This window comes from Silurus meridionalis, chromosome 17 (assembly GCF_014805685.1).
Source record: "Silurus meridionalis isolate SWU-2019-XX chromosome 17, ASM1480568v1, whole genome shotgun sequence".
Lineage (NCBI taxonomy): Eukaryota > Metazoa > Chordata > Actinopteri > Siluriformes > Siluridae > Silurus > Silurus meridionalis.
Window position 1 is genome coordinate 21,593,666 of NC_060900.1, and position 17,217 is coordinate 21,610,882.

General features: G+C 37.3%; 1 protein-coding gene across 2 annotated transcripts in view; it reads left to right on the forward strand.

Moving 5' to 3' along the window:
* Window positions 1-15,917, forward strand: part of mgll (monoglyceride lipase) — a 26,478-nt gene extending 10,561 nt beyond the window's left edge. For both annotated transcript variants that reach the window (XM_046871549.1, XM_046871548.1), the window contains 6 exons: window positions 1,075-1,181; window positions 2,125-2,261; window positions 8,686-8,796; window positions 10,430-10,519; window positions 12,459-12,674; window positions 13,025-15,917. In XM_046871549.1, the coding sequence (XP_046727505.1) occupies window positions 1,075-1,181; window positions 2,125-2,261; window positions 8,686-8,796; window positions 10,430-10,519; window positions 12,459-12,674; window positions 13,025-13,141 (778 nt within the window). In that variant the 3' untranslated portion in view covers window positions 13,142-15,917. The remainder of the gene's footprint in view (window positions 1-1,074; window positions 1,182-2,124; window positions 2,262-8,685; window positions 8,797-10,429; window positions 10,520-12,458; window positions 12,675-13,024) is intronic.
* The last annotated feature ends 1,300 nt before the right edge of the window (window positions 15,918-17,217 follow it).

The window sequence follows — 17,217 nt, forward strand, 5'->3', positions numbered from 1 at the left end:
TTAACGTTCCAAAAATATCTAAAGCATTGCATGATTTTCTCACACATTGAAAGGCACAGTTACATTGACACAATGCTCATTTACAGAAATCAGAATGGAATCTTATTTTATTTTTTCCACAATTTATTAAGTCTTGTCCATTTCCCACCCACCAGTCAGGTCTCCTCTATTACACAACAGCTACCAATTGGTGAGTGTCATGTCAAGATGGTTCAAACAGATACAACTGCAGTTTAGGCAGTTTAACACAACAATACTAGACAAATCCACATTGTAAATTAAATCAGGGTCGAAAACAAGCTTTAGGTCAGGCAATAAACAAACAGCATTAACTATGAAAAGCAGGGGCAAAGAACAACATTGTAATTTTGAATTGTAATTCAAAAGCAGAATAGTAGAAATGGATAAACATGGATTGGTATCAGTTGAGAGCAATGCAGACAGAGCGTATACTTTGCAAAGGGTTCATGAATGAAAGTCCTTTTTATAGACAGGTTTGTTGGTGGCATCGATGGGGGTTAATTAGTAACAGGTATTTTCACTGTTCACACACTGAGACGGGTATTTTTGTTGGGAGTTTAGTGTCCTGACAGTGAGCGAGAAGGTTAACATGCGCAACCTTTAGACGTTTATGCTTAGTTTCCTCATACTTCAACACAGGGCAGCATAACACACTTAGAGAAAAACACTATTTGCCTCCTTCCGCTTGCATGAGCTCACAGATGCCCATTTTTGGCTAGTGATTGACAGAGGTGTACGCTACCCTTTTCTAAAATTTCTGAGAATAGTTTCTGTTGCCCTACATAGGAACAAAATTACATTAAACACCCTTTTTTTTTTGCACTGTAGGGTCTCTTTACAAACTTAAAAAAATACTTTTCTGATACATGAAATAGGAAAATATATATTTTAGTTATGTATAGCAATTTCCAGTACTATAGGCAGGAGTAGGAAATTTGACCGTGGCACGATTTTCCTTGTCGTTACACATTTATAACAAGGTTAAGTCAGTCTTCTGCAACTTGCATCCAATATGTTGCCTGTTACTAAATATAGAATGTATGTGTGAATCAGGGCACTGGTGTTTGTGGTGCATGGAGCCGGAGAGCACTGCAGCCTGTACGACAGCGTCGCTCACACGCTGACCCAACACTCCCTGTATGTGTTCGCCCATGATCACGGTGAGTGACATCCTAAGCAGACAAAAGTGATCCAACACACACACACACACAAACATACACACACACACAGAGTTATAGAATAGGAGCAGCCGAGATAGTCGTCATTTCTCGACAGCGAGCGTGTAGGGAAGTTATGAGAGTGAATCACTTAAACAGGCGGCTTATTGAAGAAAGAGAAGCAAATCACACAGCTGTATTTGATTGATTATATGCTGTTCTACACTTGATGTGCCTGTCATGACTCATGCTTAGAGATATGCTGCCAATGCATGCGCGTGCACACACACACACACATACAGACTCATACACGCACACTCACAAACAAATTTGCAGCTATACAAAAATGAATGTGAAGTGTCAGAAGATTCGAAGAAGATAGAGGGGGAGAGAGGACAATAAAAACGAGAGGACGAGGGAGAAAACAAGAGAGTGTAGGGAAGATGAAAGATGAAACGGGAAAGAGGGGTGAAGCACATTGAGGGAAAATATCAAGTGTACGTGCCCAGAATATTTTAAATGTCACTTGATGTTGGAGTGCCATGGTAACTAATGATTCACACAACAAAACCATGTTCCAAGATTGAGGAGTGTGTGTGTGTGTGTGTGTGTGTCTGTGTGTGTGTGAGTGTATGATTACTGGAACACGGTGTGTCGGGTCTTGCACTGTGTGGACACCTCTACAGAAAATCATCGGAGGCTCCATTAGACAAGCAATTTTCCTCTCAGTGGGATTCACTTCACCCTCTCTTACACTTCCACCCTCTTTTCTTCTCTCCCTTTGTTCATTTCAGCCTCTGTTCCTTCGCTTATTCTCAGTTATATTATGAGCGCGTGGGTGTGTGTCACAGCCGAGAGATTTTTTTTTTATCCTCTTAATTTCACTTAATTCCCCTAATAAATTTTTTATTAATATTCTCTCTCTCTCTCTCTTTTCTTCTGGCAGTGGGCCATGGGCAGAGTGAAGGGGAAAGGATGAATATTAAAAACTTTCAGATCTACATCAGAGACTCTCTGCAGCATATCGACTTGATAAGGGCACGACACCCCAACCTGCCACTCTTCATCCTTGGCCACTCGATGGTAAGATTCCCATACATTCCCCATTTAACCACATGCGTCCAATTGACCAGAGAATGTGTTTCAGAATGGCTGGATGTGCAGAAGGTTTGCTTTTGGTTACTGTGTTTGTAGAGTTTCACATGTTATCCATATGCTTATTTGCTTTTCATTTGGGTTCTAAAGTTTCCTCCTGTCTAAGAAAAAAAAACATTTTTAATATTCAGATTTTCCCAAAGGCATAAAAATGTGTGATGCCCTGCTTTGTCCTGTGATTCCTGCCCCTGTTTTCCTGGGATACACTTTGGATCTACCATTTCCTTGACCAGGCTAAAGAGCTGATTAAAATTGAATGATCGAAAATGTATCAGTTAGGTATTTCTTTATATTCATCGACCAGACATAATATTGTGTTGGTGCACTTTTGCTGCCAAAACATTTCTGACCCCCTCTAGCATTAAAAGCATTAGCAATTTGAGCTACAGGAGCTTGTCTATACGACCAGACCACATGGGCCGGCTTTCACCTTGGCCACTCATGACTTCCTTGGACCCCTTTTTATAGATACTGGGCACTGCAGACTGGGACTCCACAAGAGCTGCAGTTTTGGAGATGCTCTTACCCAGTCGTCCAGACATCACAATCTTGTCCCTCAAACTCATTCAAATCCTTACGCTTGCCTATTTTTCTGCTTTTCACACATTAACTTTGAAAAAATAATTTTCACTTGCTGCCTAATATATAACACCCACCAACAAGTGCCATGATAAAAAAATAATCAGCACTATTTACTCACCGGTCATAATGTTATAAGCATGTCTGGTCGGTATATATATATATATATATATATATATATATATATATATATATATATATATATATATATATATATATATATGCATACCCAAATCATTCGCATACATCAAGTTTTGAACAATCAAAGACAGCCCCAGGAGCAAACAAACAGACCATGTGAATTCAGCTCACATAGTCTTCATAATTAATAATGGGATTCATTTTTTAATTGACTTTTTTTCTACTGTGTCAAAAACTAATCCACTTACTACAGCATCCAAATCTTTTTTGTGTGTGATCTCTTTAGCTCCTAAATAGCATGGTACTTATTGCTGCTTAATTGAAGGTATCGAATGGTAAATTTGCTTTGCTTCTCCATTTGTATGTATGTGTGTATAATTTCTGCAGTCATTAGCTTTTTTCCCCCTTGTGTTTTTCTTTCAGTTCTTATTTTACCCAACTATTGTGTTTAATCTGGTTCATTGACCCTGGTATTATCTGTTTATGAATATGGATTAGTCTTTGTGTCATCTTGTGCTTTATCACCATTCTCACATACTTTGATTATTGACTCTTGTTTTCCCCAGTAATAAGCTCTGTTTAACTAAGCAGTTTGGTTCTGCCTCAAACTGTCAAACCCACACCTTTGTAAATGTGTAAAAAAAAGGGAAAGGGTGTAAAACTGTTTGTAGCTATATTTGCTAGAATGCAGAATATACAATCACCATCCACTATAATGAAAATGCCTGTACACCAGAATGGGGCAAAAAAAATACAAAAAAAATCTTGTGAGCCGGAAGGTTCTGTAGGTTGAAACACTCTGTGGATGAGAGAGATCAGTAGGGAATTACCAGAAAGTCTGAAGAAAGAACTGTTACTTCCTCAGTCTTTTTGCTCTAGTTTTAACTGGAGAGAATTTCACAGGGGATCAGCAGTTTCTGAAATACTCAAACTTACTCTTCTGGAACCAGAAACCAGAGTATTTTTTAAAGTCACCAAGATCACATATTTTTCTCATTCTAAAGCTCTTGATTTATGATTATACGCATTGTGCTTCTGCTACATGATTAATCTATTCGCATAACTGATGTACAGGTGTACAGGTGTTCCTCAAATGTATACTGTATAAGCTTTTTTTGAACAGATGACCAGACAAATAGTAAAACTTTTACCATAAATATCCAGTTAGCTAACTAACTTGATCATTGACAGGGATGTGTGGACCCTTAGTTACCGTTGGATTCATTTGCCAGTGATTTTGAGGATTAAAGACTCATACATATCTTCCATCCAAACAGGCCTTCAAAGCAACAGAAAAACACTTTGGGATGGAACAGTGTGTGATAGTCCGAAAAAGTCGCTCTCCAACGCCAAAGTGTCCAAACTGCCCATCCTCTTCCATTGTGATTGGCCAGTAAAGGCGTTTGAATGCACTGGGGTGGGGAGGGGCGGAAACCATTCACTTCTCTGACAGCATGTCTCAAATCCTCTTCTAAAATGCACTTTTATTATTTACAGTGTTGGCTGTGGCAAGGTAGAAGCTTTTTTTAAAGTTTCTTAAAGTAAAATTATATAAATAACTCATAGTGTTCATAATTAAATCGGTTTAATTAGTTGGCCAATTGGAGCTGCTTTTTTCTTTTAGTTTGTTGAATTAGATTTTTTTTTATATCGAAAACTCAAGTACTTGTAACACTTTCATAATAAATGTCCAAATTCAAACTGTAATATGGGACGGGGTGGAGTTTCGCATTTATCAAGCTCCAAATAAATTTCCAAAAACTATTTTCATCAGATGAGGCCGTAGAAGAAACAGTATGATCCTAGTCCCAGAAGCATACTGTCATTTTATTTGAATGCATTGACATCACACCTTGTTGGTTGCTACCTATTTTCAATATTTCCAGTGGCCAGCTAAGGTTTTCCTACTGTTCTTTAAGACTATTAAATCTTTACTGGCATGTATTTCAGGCTTAAGCATAACCAAGTGCCTAGGCTAAATGAAGTATGTTTGATGGGCTATACTGTTTCAGGAGATCAGCAAAATATGTTAGAGTTAAACCATTTAGAAGACTGTACACTCAAAGCATAGCTTAACAGGCAGCCGGGATAAATGGAATAGAAACTGTGGTAATGTGCTTTGACTGTTTTTTCAGCCAGAATGTGAGCCATTACATTCAAAACTACCCAAACCTTAAAGACAGCAGGTCACCAGGCAGCACCCTGCTGTAGTCCAAACAAAATGTTCAATGTTTTAAAAAGGGAAGCAAGTACTGTTTTATTTATTTATTTTTATTCATGTACTATTTTAGAGCTGTTACTGCCTACGCTTTGGAGAAACCTGACTTTACTAACGCCCTTGCAGCTGAATGAGCACAACTTTTCACAGGCATGCTAGGAGAAACATCTAGTAGAACATCTTTTTAGAAGAGAGAAGGCTATTATATGAGTAAAGAGGGTCTGAATGTGGAATGGTATGTTCAAAAAAGCACATTCGAATCTTAGTCAGGTGTCCACAAACTTTTTTCTATATAGTGTATATGGGAATCTAATGAGACCAACTTCTTTTGTTTTTGGTGTGGCTGTAATTATAATGATCCACGGTGCTGACTTTATCTGCGATAGACTATATATCCTACACCACGCACCTTATTTAAACTGCGGAAAAAAAGAGTTAATATCACAGCTTATCACACATGCACACACAAAGACAGGCCGGGTGTTCTTCTTCCTCTGCATGCCAGCAGCACTCCGTCATGGAGCCACTTCACTGTTTTCATTCCATTAAAGGCCATGTTTTTCCATCTGCCCCACAGAGTAGATGTATTTTCCCTCGAATTTGGATTTGTCTGTATGACATCTAAGAATGTCAAAATATTTGAGAACATCTGTGAGCAATTATACGTGGCATCAGATGACTTTCTGGAATAAGACCCAGCTGGCCCATTGAGTCATGTGTGATATGTTATGTTATGTTAAGTTATGTGTTATGACATATTAGTTTTTTTTATTAGAGATCTATCAAAGAGTACAAGTGAGTGCAGTACTTGTTTTTATTACCCTGATATTAAAATAATTAACTTTAATAAAATAATTCCTGAAAGAATTGTTGATTTGCCCCAATGCTGCCCATAAACTCGTTATACTGAGTTTTATATTTCGTGCTGTCATGAGCCACCTTGACTCGCTTAGCGAAGTGTACACTGTGACAAGTGAAGGGCAAGTGCTTTTAACGAAGTGATGTGCTCTCACACCTGAGAGTCCCCCTGCATGCTCGTTTCACCTTTTCATGCTCACAAATACGTTTCTGACACTCCACAGCATGCTCCTTATTAAAAAAGCTGTTTAATTGCAATTTGTTTGTCAGGGTTCTCAAATTGTAGGATGATGTTGTAGTGCCACCTCTTTATATGTATTGATTAATCATTTCTTTAATTATGAAATGTACTGTGTTTCAGATCTCAGCATTTTTGCATTAGTCTGTATTCTACTGTATATATTTAATTAATACAACTATATAGATTTTCCATCTTGTGCTTTTTATCCGGTTTTATGTAAACTTACGTATTATGTATTAAATATACACTGTGAACACCACAAGTTCACGAGTTAGAGCCGTCTGATCTGGTGAATTGAGTTGACTAGACTTAGATAAAAAGTTTGTACACCTTTAGGTCTCGTGTTTTTTGGGTGCTTGCGTTAGCCACAAGTCGATGTCATGTTTTTGAGCTGAAGCCTGTCGAGGGTGTCAGAAAGGAAGGGTGGATGCCTCTGTGTTTTAATAATAGAACTTGTTTTTTTGGGAACACCTCTTCCATAATGTCTATTGAGAAGGACGTGACTGTGAAGCTGGACACGGCGTTCTGGTAACATGTGATGATAAATAGTTTGTAAGACGTGCGTAAGAGTTTTGAATTTATAAAAAGGTAACTGATTATGAACAGATTTTGCTTTATGAGGAACTAATCATGAATACGTTTATTTGGTAAAGAAAGTAACGAAATGTATAACTTTTGATATTTGGTTGATGATGTTTCTGTGTAACATGTTTAAATCGAGACTATAGGAAAAACTGATCCCAGACTGGGAATGAAGACAGTCCAGTACATGCAAATTCACATCATACATGCACTTTTTAAACAAGCCATCAGAAATTATGTAATTTCTATTGTAAACATGCTCGCTGTCTTACTTGGTTGATATGAAAAACAATCAGCAGGTGTGACTGCTTATTATAAGTAGAAAAAAACTAAGCATTGACACTGGAGGATCCTTCCGGAAACCTTTTAAAAAAAGTCTCCTTACAGTAAACTTCACCATATTCATATTTTTTTCATTGTAAAATATCAACACTCTTTCAATATTTACATTTGACATACAAGTCCCTTTGATTGACTTTTTATTCGAGAAAGTAGTAATGAATTGGAATGAGCAGATTGTTATAAACATATCTGAACTAACACCTTTTGACCAATCAGATTTGGATGTTCAAATGTGGTAAAATTATTTATTATACATCTTCTAACGAGTTGCTATAAAATATATATGATTGGCTCTATAATTGAGCCAATCTTAGAGCACAGTTTCCAAAGCCTTGTTACACATAATTACCTCTCATCCCATTCACCGCACATTACGGTATTGTAACAGTACAGCCTTCATTCTGTCTCCAGTCCAACAGATCAGCATTGAAACGACAGCATTGTAACTGCAACTCATTTCTTAGTTCTTTCTTTATTCCTTTATTTATTTCACCATGATCACTTTTATCATTTTCTTCCATTTAACCTCTAAATTTTCTTATTTTCTCTTTCTTACATTTTGCCATTTATTTCTTTTTCATATAATGTCAATTTGTAAGACTCTTACATAAGCCTCAAGTCCTCAGCGTTTAATGGGGCCACTGAGACAATGCAGCTATTTATTCCCAATAGCAGTGTGTGTGAGGCAGAGGCAGAGAAAAACTGCTCTGTTCCCGTCCCTGCAGTAGACTTGTTCTAAGTGTTAAACCTTTTGTGTTTGTATACATGGCTTTGTTTTGGTGTCAACATGTGTTAAACAACTGTGCACATGTTGCGTGCATATCATCTCCTGTAATCTTGGGAGCTTGGGAAAATGCTTTGGGAATTCAAAGGAACTTCCTGGACAAACAATGATCTTCCTTTTCATCACACACCCATAGGTCTCATAAGTTGGTGACATGAAAGATGTTGTGTGTATGAATGTGTGCTAGAAATGTTCCTGGTTACACACTAAATGCGGTACTCTGTATCATTTTAAAGAGTGTAGTAATTTGTGTACCTGTTCAAAGTAGTGCGCTAGTGCTGGGAACCTCTTTTGAGTCTGAAACTCACTTCATGAATATTCAAAACCCTAATAAAGAACTACTGAACACAGTGAGAACAAAATGGCCGCCCAGTGGCACAGTGAATAGTAATGAATCCTTTTCGCTTGATTAATTTTTTTCCTCAATCTCACGGTACCTGTTATTTGGACTTTCTTGTATGTATGTTGTTTTTTGTTGTTGTTGTTGTTGGGTTTTTTTTTTATCTCTTTAAAACAACAGGAGCAAAAGTCCAGCTTCACCAAGAGAACAGCATTGGCTTGTTTTCTTTTCAAGCACCCTGACGTGTGTATTTGTGTTTTACTGCAGGGTGGTGCCATCTCTATTTTAACTACGTGCGAGAGGCCGCAGGATATCGCCGGTGTTATTCTGATCGGTCCCATGATACAGATGAACCCAGAATTTGCAACACCCTTCAAGGTGAAATCATATTCTCACACATAAAAACACCCAGTTATGTTCCATAATGTGAGATTGCCATGTTATATTTCAGTAAGGAAATACCAATGTTAGATATTTTATATTAATTGTGAGCATCGGCATACAATAAAAAAGCAAGAGACCAAAATCTAAACAAAGCAAGAGAAGAATTATACATAGCAGAAAGAAATATACCATAACTTTGCTGCCTCCCAGCTCTAGGGTCTTGGTTTAAACCTGGGAGGCATCAACTTTCACATTTCACTGTATTTTAACGCATAAAATATAGTAAAAAGCCAGAAAGCAATAGACCGAAATCTAAATGAAACCGGAGAAATATTATATATATAATAGCAATATGTTGCTGCCTCACACTTTTAGGGTCCTGGATTGAACCTGAGCTCAGCTTATTGCAAGTTTGAATGATTTTCTCTGGGTTCTTTAGTTTCCTCCTACTGTCCTAAAAATGTTCAAGTCGGCCGGTTGGCTAAGCTAAATTCCTTGTAGGTGTGAATGTGTGTGGTGCACTGCAATCAACTAGCATTCCTCGTGGGCCAAAGTCTTCCAACTTGTTCCCAGATCCACTGCAATCATGGCCAGGATCAAGATGGAGAAATAAAAAGATGAAAAGCCAAGTACAAAGAATGAATTTAACACATTTAAATCAAGTGGTGATCAAAACCAGGCAAAGATAAAGACAAGAATTAAAAAAAAAGAAATTGGTGAGCGGACACAAAGAATGTTGGCAAGGCTGAGTGAAAAAGCAAAGAGGTTTTTACTGTGGTGGTAAGGAGAGTGTGGTATGGTGGGAAATAAGGAGTGTATGATGTAGGGGGAAATGAAAGAGTGCGGTGTGGAGGAAAACGAGGAACAGGTGCCAGTGGTTAGTGTTAAGTCAACAACACTAACCACTGGAACACAGCTGAATATGTAAACATACATGACATGCTTTGGTCTCTGTATCATTCACCACATTTATTTGGGGTTTGGGTTGTATAATCCTACAATTGGATTGTTTTCTGACAATATTTACTTGAACTAAACAATCTGGGTAAGTGTTGCCTACGGTTCTTAACACTATATGCATGGCTATATTTGAAAATATAAACATTTACACATGTTATAGTTAGGAGTTAATTGTGTGATAAGTGTTTATTTATTTATTTATTTATTTATATTGTTTATTGGTGACCTTATTTGTCAAATCTTTTCAGAACAGGTATCAAATAAATGTGAGAGACAAGTAAAGCCATTGTTTAAAAGGAGTACTACTCTAATCAGTGCTATTGTCTTGTACAACAAAAATGTACATGCTGAAAGCAATTGCTGATTTGTTGACATAAGTCAGTAGACAAACAGGACACATTATCATTAATAATAATTTATAATAATCTATAATAATTACATTATAATAATTATAATTTCTTTGTCAAAATTCTTTTGTCTCATAAATTTGTTTTTGTGTTCTATTTTATATAACTTGTCTCTATATGTAAATATAGTTTTTATATTCATTTCAATTCTTGGCCTATTGATTCTAAATGGCATCGATTAATAATTATTATTATTATAATTATTTTTGTACCTTGTTACCTGTTATCTGTTTTAGTCTGACTTCTTCTTTTGCCTGCAGGTTTTTGTTGCTAAAGTCCTGAACCATATGGCTCCCAATTTCATTATCGGCTACATCGATGCCAAGTTGATCTCTCGGGACCCAAAACAGGTAGTGAACTCGGAATCTGTGTGAAAGGTCATGCGTCTAAGTGAAGCAGCCAAATGTCAGCTGTATGCATTAGTTCTCCATTAACAAAATTTTGCAAGTTCAGGAGGTTTAATAAGGTTTATACACTATGGTTCTGACTATTGTTTTACAAAGCTAAAGCCTAAAGCCTTTCAGGTTTGCTTGAGTTATTGTAAGCGAACAATTTATATGTTTTTTATGTGGTTTATTAGAACATTCCTTCCAAATATGACATACTATACCATATCCCAGCCCGTTCGTTTTTTTTTTTTTGTTGTTTTTTTTTATTCTTCAAAATTATTAAACTCTTACAGTTTCAAGCATTTTAATGTCAGGTAGCTTTTATCTAATTGCTCTGTATAGTTTTAATGATTTTAAACATGTATAAAAGGTGCAGAGAACATAAAAAATCCATGTGGTTTAGCTCTGCAAGCACGAAACAAGTAAACTAGTTTATATTATAGAGCTTCTGTCACCAGCAGGGACTGTGAGAATCAGATCATCTGACTTTACTAAAGCAAAGCCAGCTCTAGAGGCTTTTAGCCACAGACAATTAGAGGAAGCTGAAGGTCATTCATGTATTGACCACTGACAGCATCTTTGAAATACCAATCCCACAATCTGTTCATAAATTTAGAAACACTAGATAATTTAATTTTGTCTTGAGACATTTCCAGCTACAATTTTTAGTATTACCATAGATGTGCAAACTGGGGTTTTTTTAAAGGCTTTGGTAAACATGCCAAGAAGTAGCGCTAAGTGAAAGCACATAGGCTGTAGGTTTTCTAGATGACGATCTGGGAAGTATGCCTCTATATTGTAACTGAAAGTTATGCATGGTTTGATTCGTAGGGTGGATATATTTTTCACAGTATTGTTTTGTATCTATTTTTGTACAAAACAGATTTCCAAGTGATACAATTTTTAACTTTTTTTAATTATTAAGTCTGATACCTTGACTGTAAGCCCATTGATGACTCTAATCATTTAGCCTATCAAAGCGAAAATAATTGATTGAAGTACACAGTCAGAAGTCACTGTTCTTCATTTCCCTTCCCAACACACCTATAAACTGTTGAAAAAAGCTTATAGACTATACAAGTAGGGTGGGTCTGAAGTCTTTGTTCAGAATGCATAAGAAAAAACCTACAATGGCTTCAACAAGAATAAGAAAGGGTGTTCAGACAGGACCAAGAGTAGGTTGTGCTTAAATAGCCCCAACAACACAAGAACAGCAGGTAGTTCTTGCTCAGAACAACAAAAGCACATCTAGTATCAAGGCTGAAGGGAAAAAAAGACTTCATATACTACATATCCGAACACCGGAACATGCATCGATTGTATTGCATATACATCACAAAAAGATTAAGGTTATATGATCCCTAATCCAGATAATCCTGATTGTGACAAAGCAACCGCAGAGCATAAAACAGACTGAATACACTATGACACTAACTCGCATCTCAATTATATATAGCCACAAAATCAAACCTCTCAGCCAGCAGTGTAATCCTATTTAAATAAAAGCTTTTGATAAACCAGTAAATGTGACTGCACCATTTTCTGAAGCAGTGACTGAAAGGCAGTTTCAGCAATCCTGAATAGCTTCCTGTTACACTATATACATGAAAAAGCCTTTTTATTTGTCACATAATGTGTACATTAGTGCACAGTGAAATCCAAGCTTGTTAGGAAGTTGGGGTCAGAGCACAGGGTCAGCTATTGAACAGCACCCCTGGAGCAGAGAGGTTAAGGGCCTTGCTCAAGGGCCTATTAGTTCTGGAGTTTAAAGCCCTGACCTTCTGAACATTATACTTTTATATATATATATATATATATATATATATATATATATATATATATATATATATATATATATATATAATGGTAATGTAAACACACTTCCCCTTTTGTGCTGCAGGTGCAGGTGTATGAAACCGATGAACTGGTTTATCACGGGGGTTTACGGGTGTCGACCGGAATGCAGATGATGGCTGCATTAAACCGCATCAAAACTGAGCTTCCCAACATCTCCTGGCCTTTCCTGCTTCTGCATGGATCTGAGGACCAGCTCTGCGATGTCAGAGGATCCCATCTCATGTACAACCAAGCTAAAAGCACAGACAAGAAAATAAAGGTATGCAGACATAGCCCTGCAGATACACAATGAATTTAAATACTAGTCTTGTCAAACCAACCAGTGGGGTTGGAGGGGGGCTCATATCAGCATGCATGTACATGAAGAGTTAATAAATTATGCGGTGGTGTTCATACATTTAATATTACAGTCAGGGCCATACATTCCTATCTGGTACACATGGTAAGCATGCTTACAGATTATTTGGCTCATAAGCCTGTGGATGTTATCTACACAGTTATCTGGTCAATGCTCATCACATTGTTGCATATTTACCATAACAGAATGAAACAACCACTATGTGCTTGCTGGGAAAAAAAACTGTCATATTCTATGTGTGTGTGTATCAGGTATATGATGGAGCCTTTCATGCCCTGCACCATGAGTTGCCTGAGACGGCGGAGTCTGTCCTTCAAGAGATCATCACCTGGATTCTCGAGCGTCTTCCTGCCCCGACTGGGCCTTAACTGGGCCTTATCTTCCTATTAACCACGCCCCTTTGACTAGGCGCCCAAGTCTCTGACTATTTTCACCTCTCTTCTCTCTGTTTACAACACCTCCAGCTGGAGTGCATCCAAACTTAATTACGTACATTATTAAAAAAATCGAGCAGGGGTCAGGGGTCACCACTCTTTTGCCTTTGGCACCAAGGTCAAGCTTTGATGTGAAGTCTAAAGTGTCAGTCTTGTCTTTTTTATTTTTCTCACTCCATACTTTCTGTCACCACAGGGTGCGGTTCGCACGTTATCGTGTCGGTCACCGAAAATCCCATAATGAACACAGCTGCCCCCCACACCAGGTCATTCTTTTGTGGGTGTTGCCACAGTAACAAGGCAGTTGCCCTTCATTTTTTACTTTGATGTTAGCTCCTGGCTTCCCTGTTGAGCTGCTGTGCTGCAACTCCACTACCCCCGCTGGCCAACACTGGCACTGCATTCGCCTGGTTACCAGGGCAACACCATTAAATACTAGCAGAGAAAAATAAATAAATTCTAAAACAGAGTGTCATGGCAACCAAGTGAGAGAGGACGGGGATAGAGAGTGATAGATTGTCAGATGTTGACTGGATGTTCAGAGTGAGGAATAAAGCAGGGAGAGGAAATCTAGAGCATGGCAGTTGTAGGGGAAAACCCTCAAAGCCCTGAGCAGTCACATAGATTAAACCCACACACATTGCTTATGCATACACACAACCACAAACAAAACATTTAATTGGATATTATTTTTTATAATATGACAATATGTCAGACCGGACTGTCTGAGCATTGTTTGCTCTTGACTGATTACTGTTTAAACGACTACAGACTGTTCCATTGCCCTGTGTGGGGAAGGGGAGGAGGAAATTTCAGTGGCGATGACTGTTCTCTAACATTGTGTCAACAAGCTGAACGATGAATGTCTATTAGATGTTGATATCTCCTCAGAGGAGCAGAAAAGCAGTAAAGAACAGTAAAAAAAAAACAGTAAAGCTCTGTACCCGTTACTGCTAATCAAAGAATCTACTCGTTATTGCAATATTGTTATAGTTTTAATGACCTAAATGTGATTTGGCAATCAGACCAGAACAACCACATGTAGAAAACATGTGACTTTCAGAATCAGTAATTTTTTTTACCTTTTTTAGCACTTACACGTGATTAGGAATTCATATTTTCCAGGCCATTTATTGGTTTAATAAGGGACACTTTTACACAAACTCGTGATTTCTTCATTATTATGTATTTGAAGGTCTTTAAAGTTTGCTGGCCTTGTATTTCCTAGAAGTAACATGTTTTTATGAGATCCTGTATGTGGGCACAATTACAATGTATTGTAGGGCTTTTTTTTTTTTTTTTTTATTATTATTTTTATAACCACTGAATTACTTGTATATCTTCTTTGTTTCAGAAAAAAACTTACAACAAAAATGAAGGTCATACCAGGAAATCTCGTATAATATATCTTAAAAGAAATCTATGTAAAAAAAACAAGTTCAAATTCAAAAAGAAGCTGTTGTAGCTGAATTTTCAGGTTAATGACATTTGTTTAGGTGTGTACATATTATATTTGAGCAGTCTGAAAATTGTTAGAGAAAAGTTTTTCTTATTAAAAAAGAAATGGTTATGTTTACCTAATTTTATAAATCCATACAAGTGTAACAGTTCTGCAAATTTCTATTTCTCACATTTCTATCTGTACAAAAAGAGACACAGTAATATAATAATAATAATACTCAGTCATTCTTAAATTAATGTAAATCTATATTTCTGTTCTGTAAATCTTAGCATGCTGTCTGAGCTGTGTTGCTTTTGGCCTTGTTTTATAGCAGTTGAATTATTCTGGTCCCATTTTTGGCAAATAAGTCTGGTGCTGATCTGATACACATGTACGCCTAGTATATGCAAAAGTGATCAGAGGGCTCTTCAAGTGATTTTTATCTTGCTCAATATAGACCACTAAGCTCATACTCAGTGCTCAACGACAGAACGTTCTTCCCCGTGCAGAACCGCACGACGTGCAGGTTGTACATTAATCCGGTCTCAGGGAGCAAGTCTTTTAGTGCAGCTAATTTCACCCAGGTAATAAAACATAGCAAAATGTTCGGCTTTGACTGGTGTGCCATTCAATTCGGAACACAGAATAGGTCAATAAAATGCATTAATAAATAAAAGGGACTATAATGAGACTTCTATATAAGCGTCTCGATATAAAGCAATGCGTTTTTTGTAGAAATATGAACCGTTAAAGCGATGATGCTTAAGAACTTTTGACTGCTTCAATAATCATACAAGAAGATTAGCAGAACATGTTTGAGCAACGTAGTAGCAGAAGGGACCCTAACAAACCCATGAAAAGAAATCTCGTTACTATTAGCTGCCATTGTCAGATTACACTACGACAGCCGTGTCCTCGCATGCTCCGCGATTATACAGCATGTGAAATGCAGAGTACTCTCATTCTTGTCGTCTGAAACAGAAATGTGCAACGCTATCAATAGCTAGTCATCTTTGGATTCTTTCCGTCACAGTAAAACTCATTAGCAGCATGGCTTCAAAGTCTCAATTCACTGGTGATCACCAGCTATGTGTGGATTAGGATTGGTCTTTTGCAATCCAGTCGTGCAACACTGTAGGAAGTTCTACTGCAACTTCGAAGTTCATTTTTACTAATAATTGTAATATAATTCCGAGAACAATATTGTGATTGAATTGTTTCTTTTTGACCTCATGGCCAGTAGATTAATAAATGAAGACTGTTACAAGACTGGCGTGTGGTGTGTTTATTTGTCGTTCTTGTGCAAAGCGTATTTTTTGGCTATTTTACTTTATGCAATCTCATAGTCGCTGATCCACGCAGCATCAAAGCTTCAAACACACCTGACTCATGATTCCTGAACCTGAACTGTGCAGGTATGTGGGTTCTGAGCACTGTAGCTGAAAAACACTGAGAGTGTTTTCTTTTTTTTTCATTATTCCAAACCATATTTAACCCCAGCTATAAACCCACCTTCCATTTATTTTTGGAAGTTTATAAGGGATTCATGGCCATAAAAACGTACTTGCAATGTCTTAATGTTGTCGCCTCATCCCTCAAGTATGTAAGTGGAATGGTGGGATGCTATCTATCCCAAGCTGCTGTAATGCTCAGTGATTAAGGCACTGGCCTTTGGCTTGGAAGTTCAAATCCCATCATCACTCATCTGCCACCCTTAGCCTCAGCTCTGGATAAGGGCAAATGCCTTAAATGTATCTATTTCTGGCTAATCTGTTGATTTATTCTGTCAAACTTTGACCTGCAGTATTTTATTTTCAGATTATTTCTATGTACAGAATAAGAGTGTATTAAACGATACATATCTCTCTATTAAGGTGTTATGATGCCCATATCCCAATCATGACATTCATCCTTTGTGATCCTCTCATCATTAATATCTATTCAGTTTATTCTCATTGTTTTCACTGGCTTCTTCACTAATTATTCACTTTATGGATGATACCACACAGCTCCCATTTTGTTCACACCATGAAATCAGTTCATTCCCAAGACTCATCCTGAATAATTTAATCTGGATTATGTAGAGTTGTACACAAGAACTGCTGCTACTGTCCTGTTTTCCTCCATAAATTCTTATACACTATATTTTCATACTAAAACTCCTAATACTGTCCTAGAAGAGTAATGATTTATAATCTTACTATCAGTGTGATTAAGGTTTTTTTTTTTTTTTGTCAGTGAGATTTTCTATCCCCACTCACTGGTTCATGAGGGATCTAAAACTACATCAAGGTTTCTGTAAAACTGAGTTTTAAGCTCATTGCCATTAAAAAGAATGAGTAAAAATGTTTCGAGGTCTGCTAAGGACTCATGATGATAACTGATTGGCTGGATGTAGTCGACAGACAGGATTTGGGTTTTTCGTTTGCAGTTTTATGTAATGAACAGCAGATGGCGCCTCGTCACCGTAGCATTCATTTGTGTAGCGCTCATAAATGGGAAGAACGTTATAAATCCAAGATGTCTGCTAATATGCTATCGTGTCGTTTTAGCAGATTGGTTGAGAATG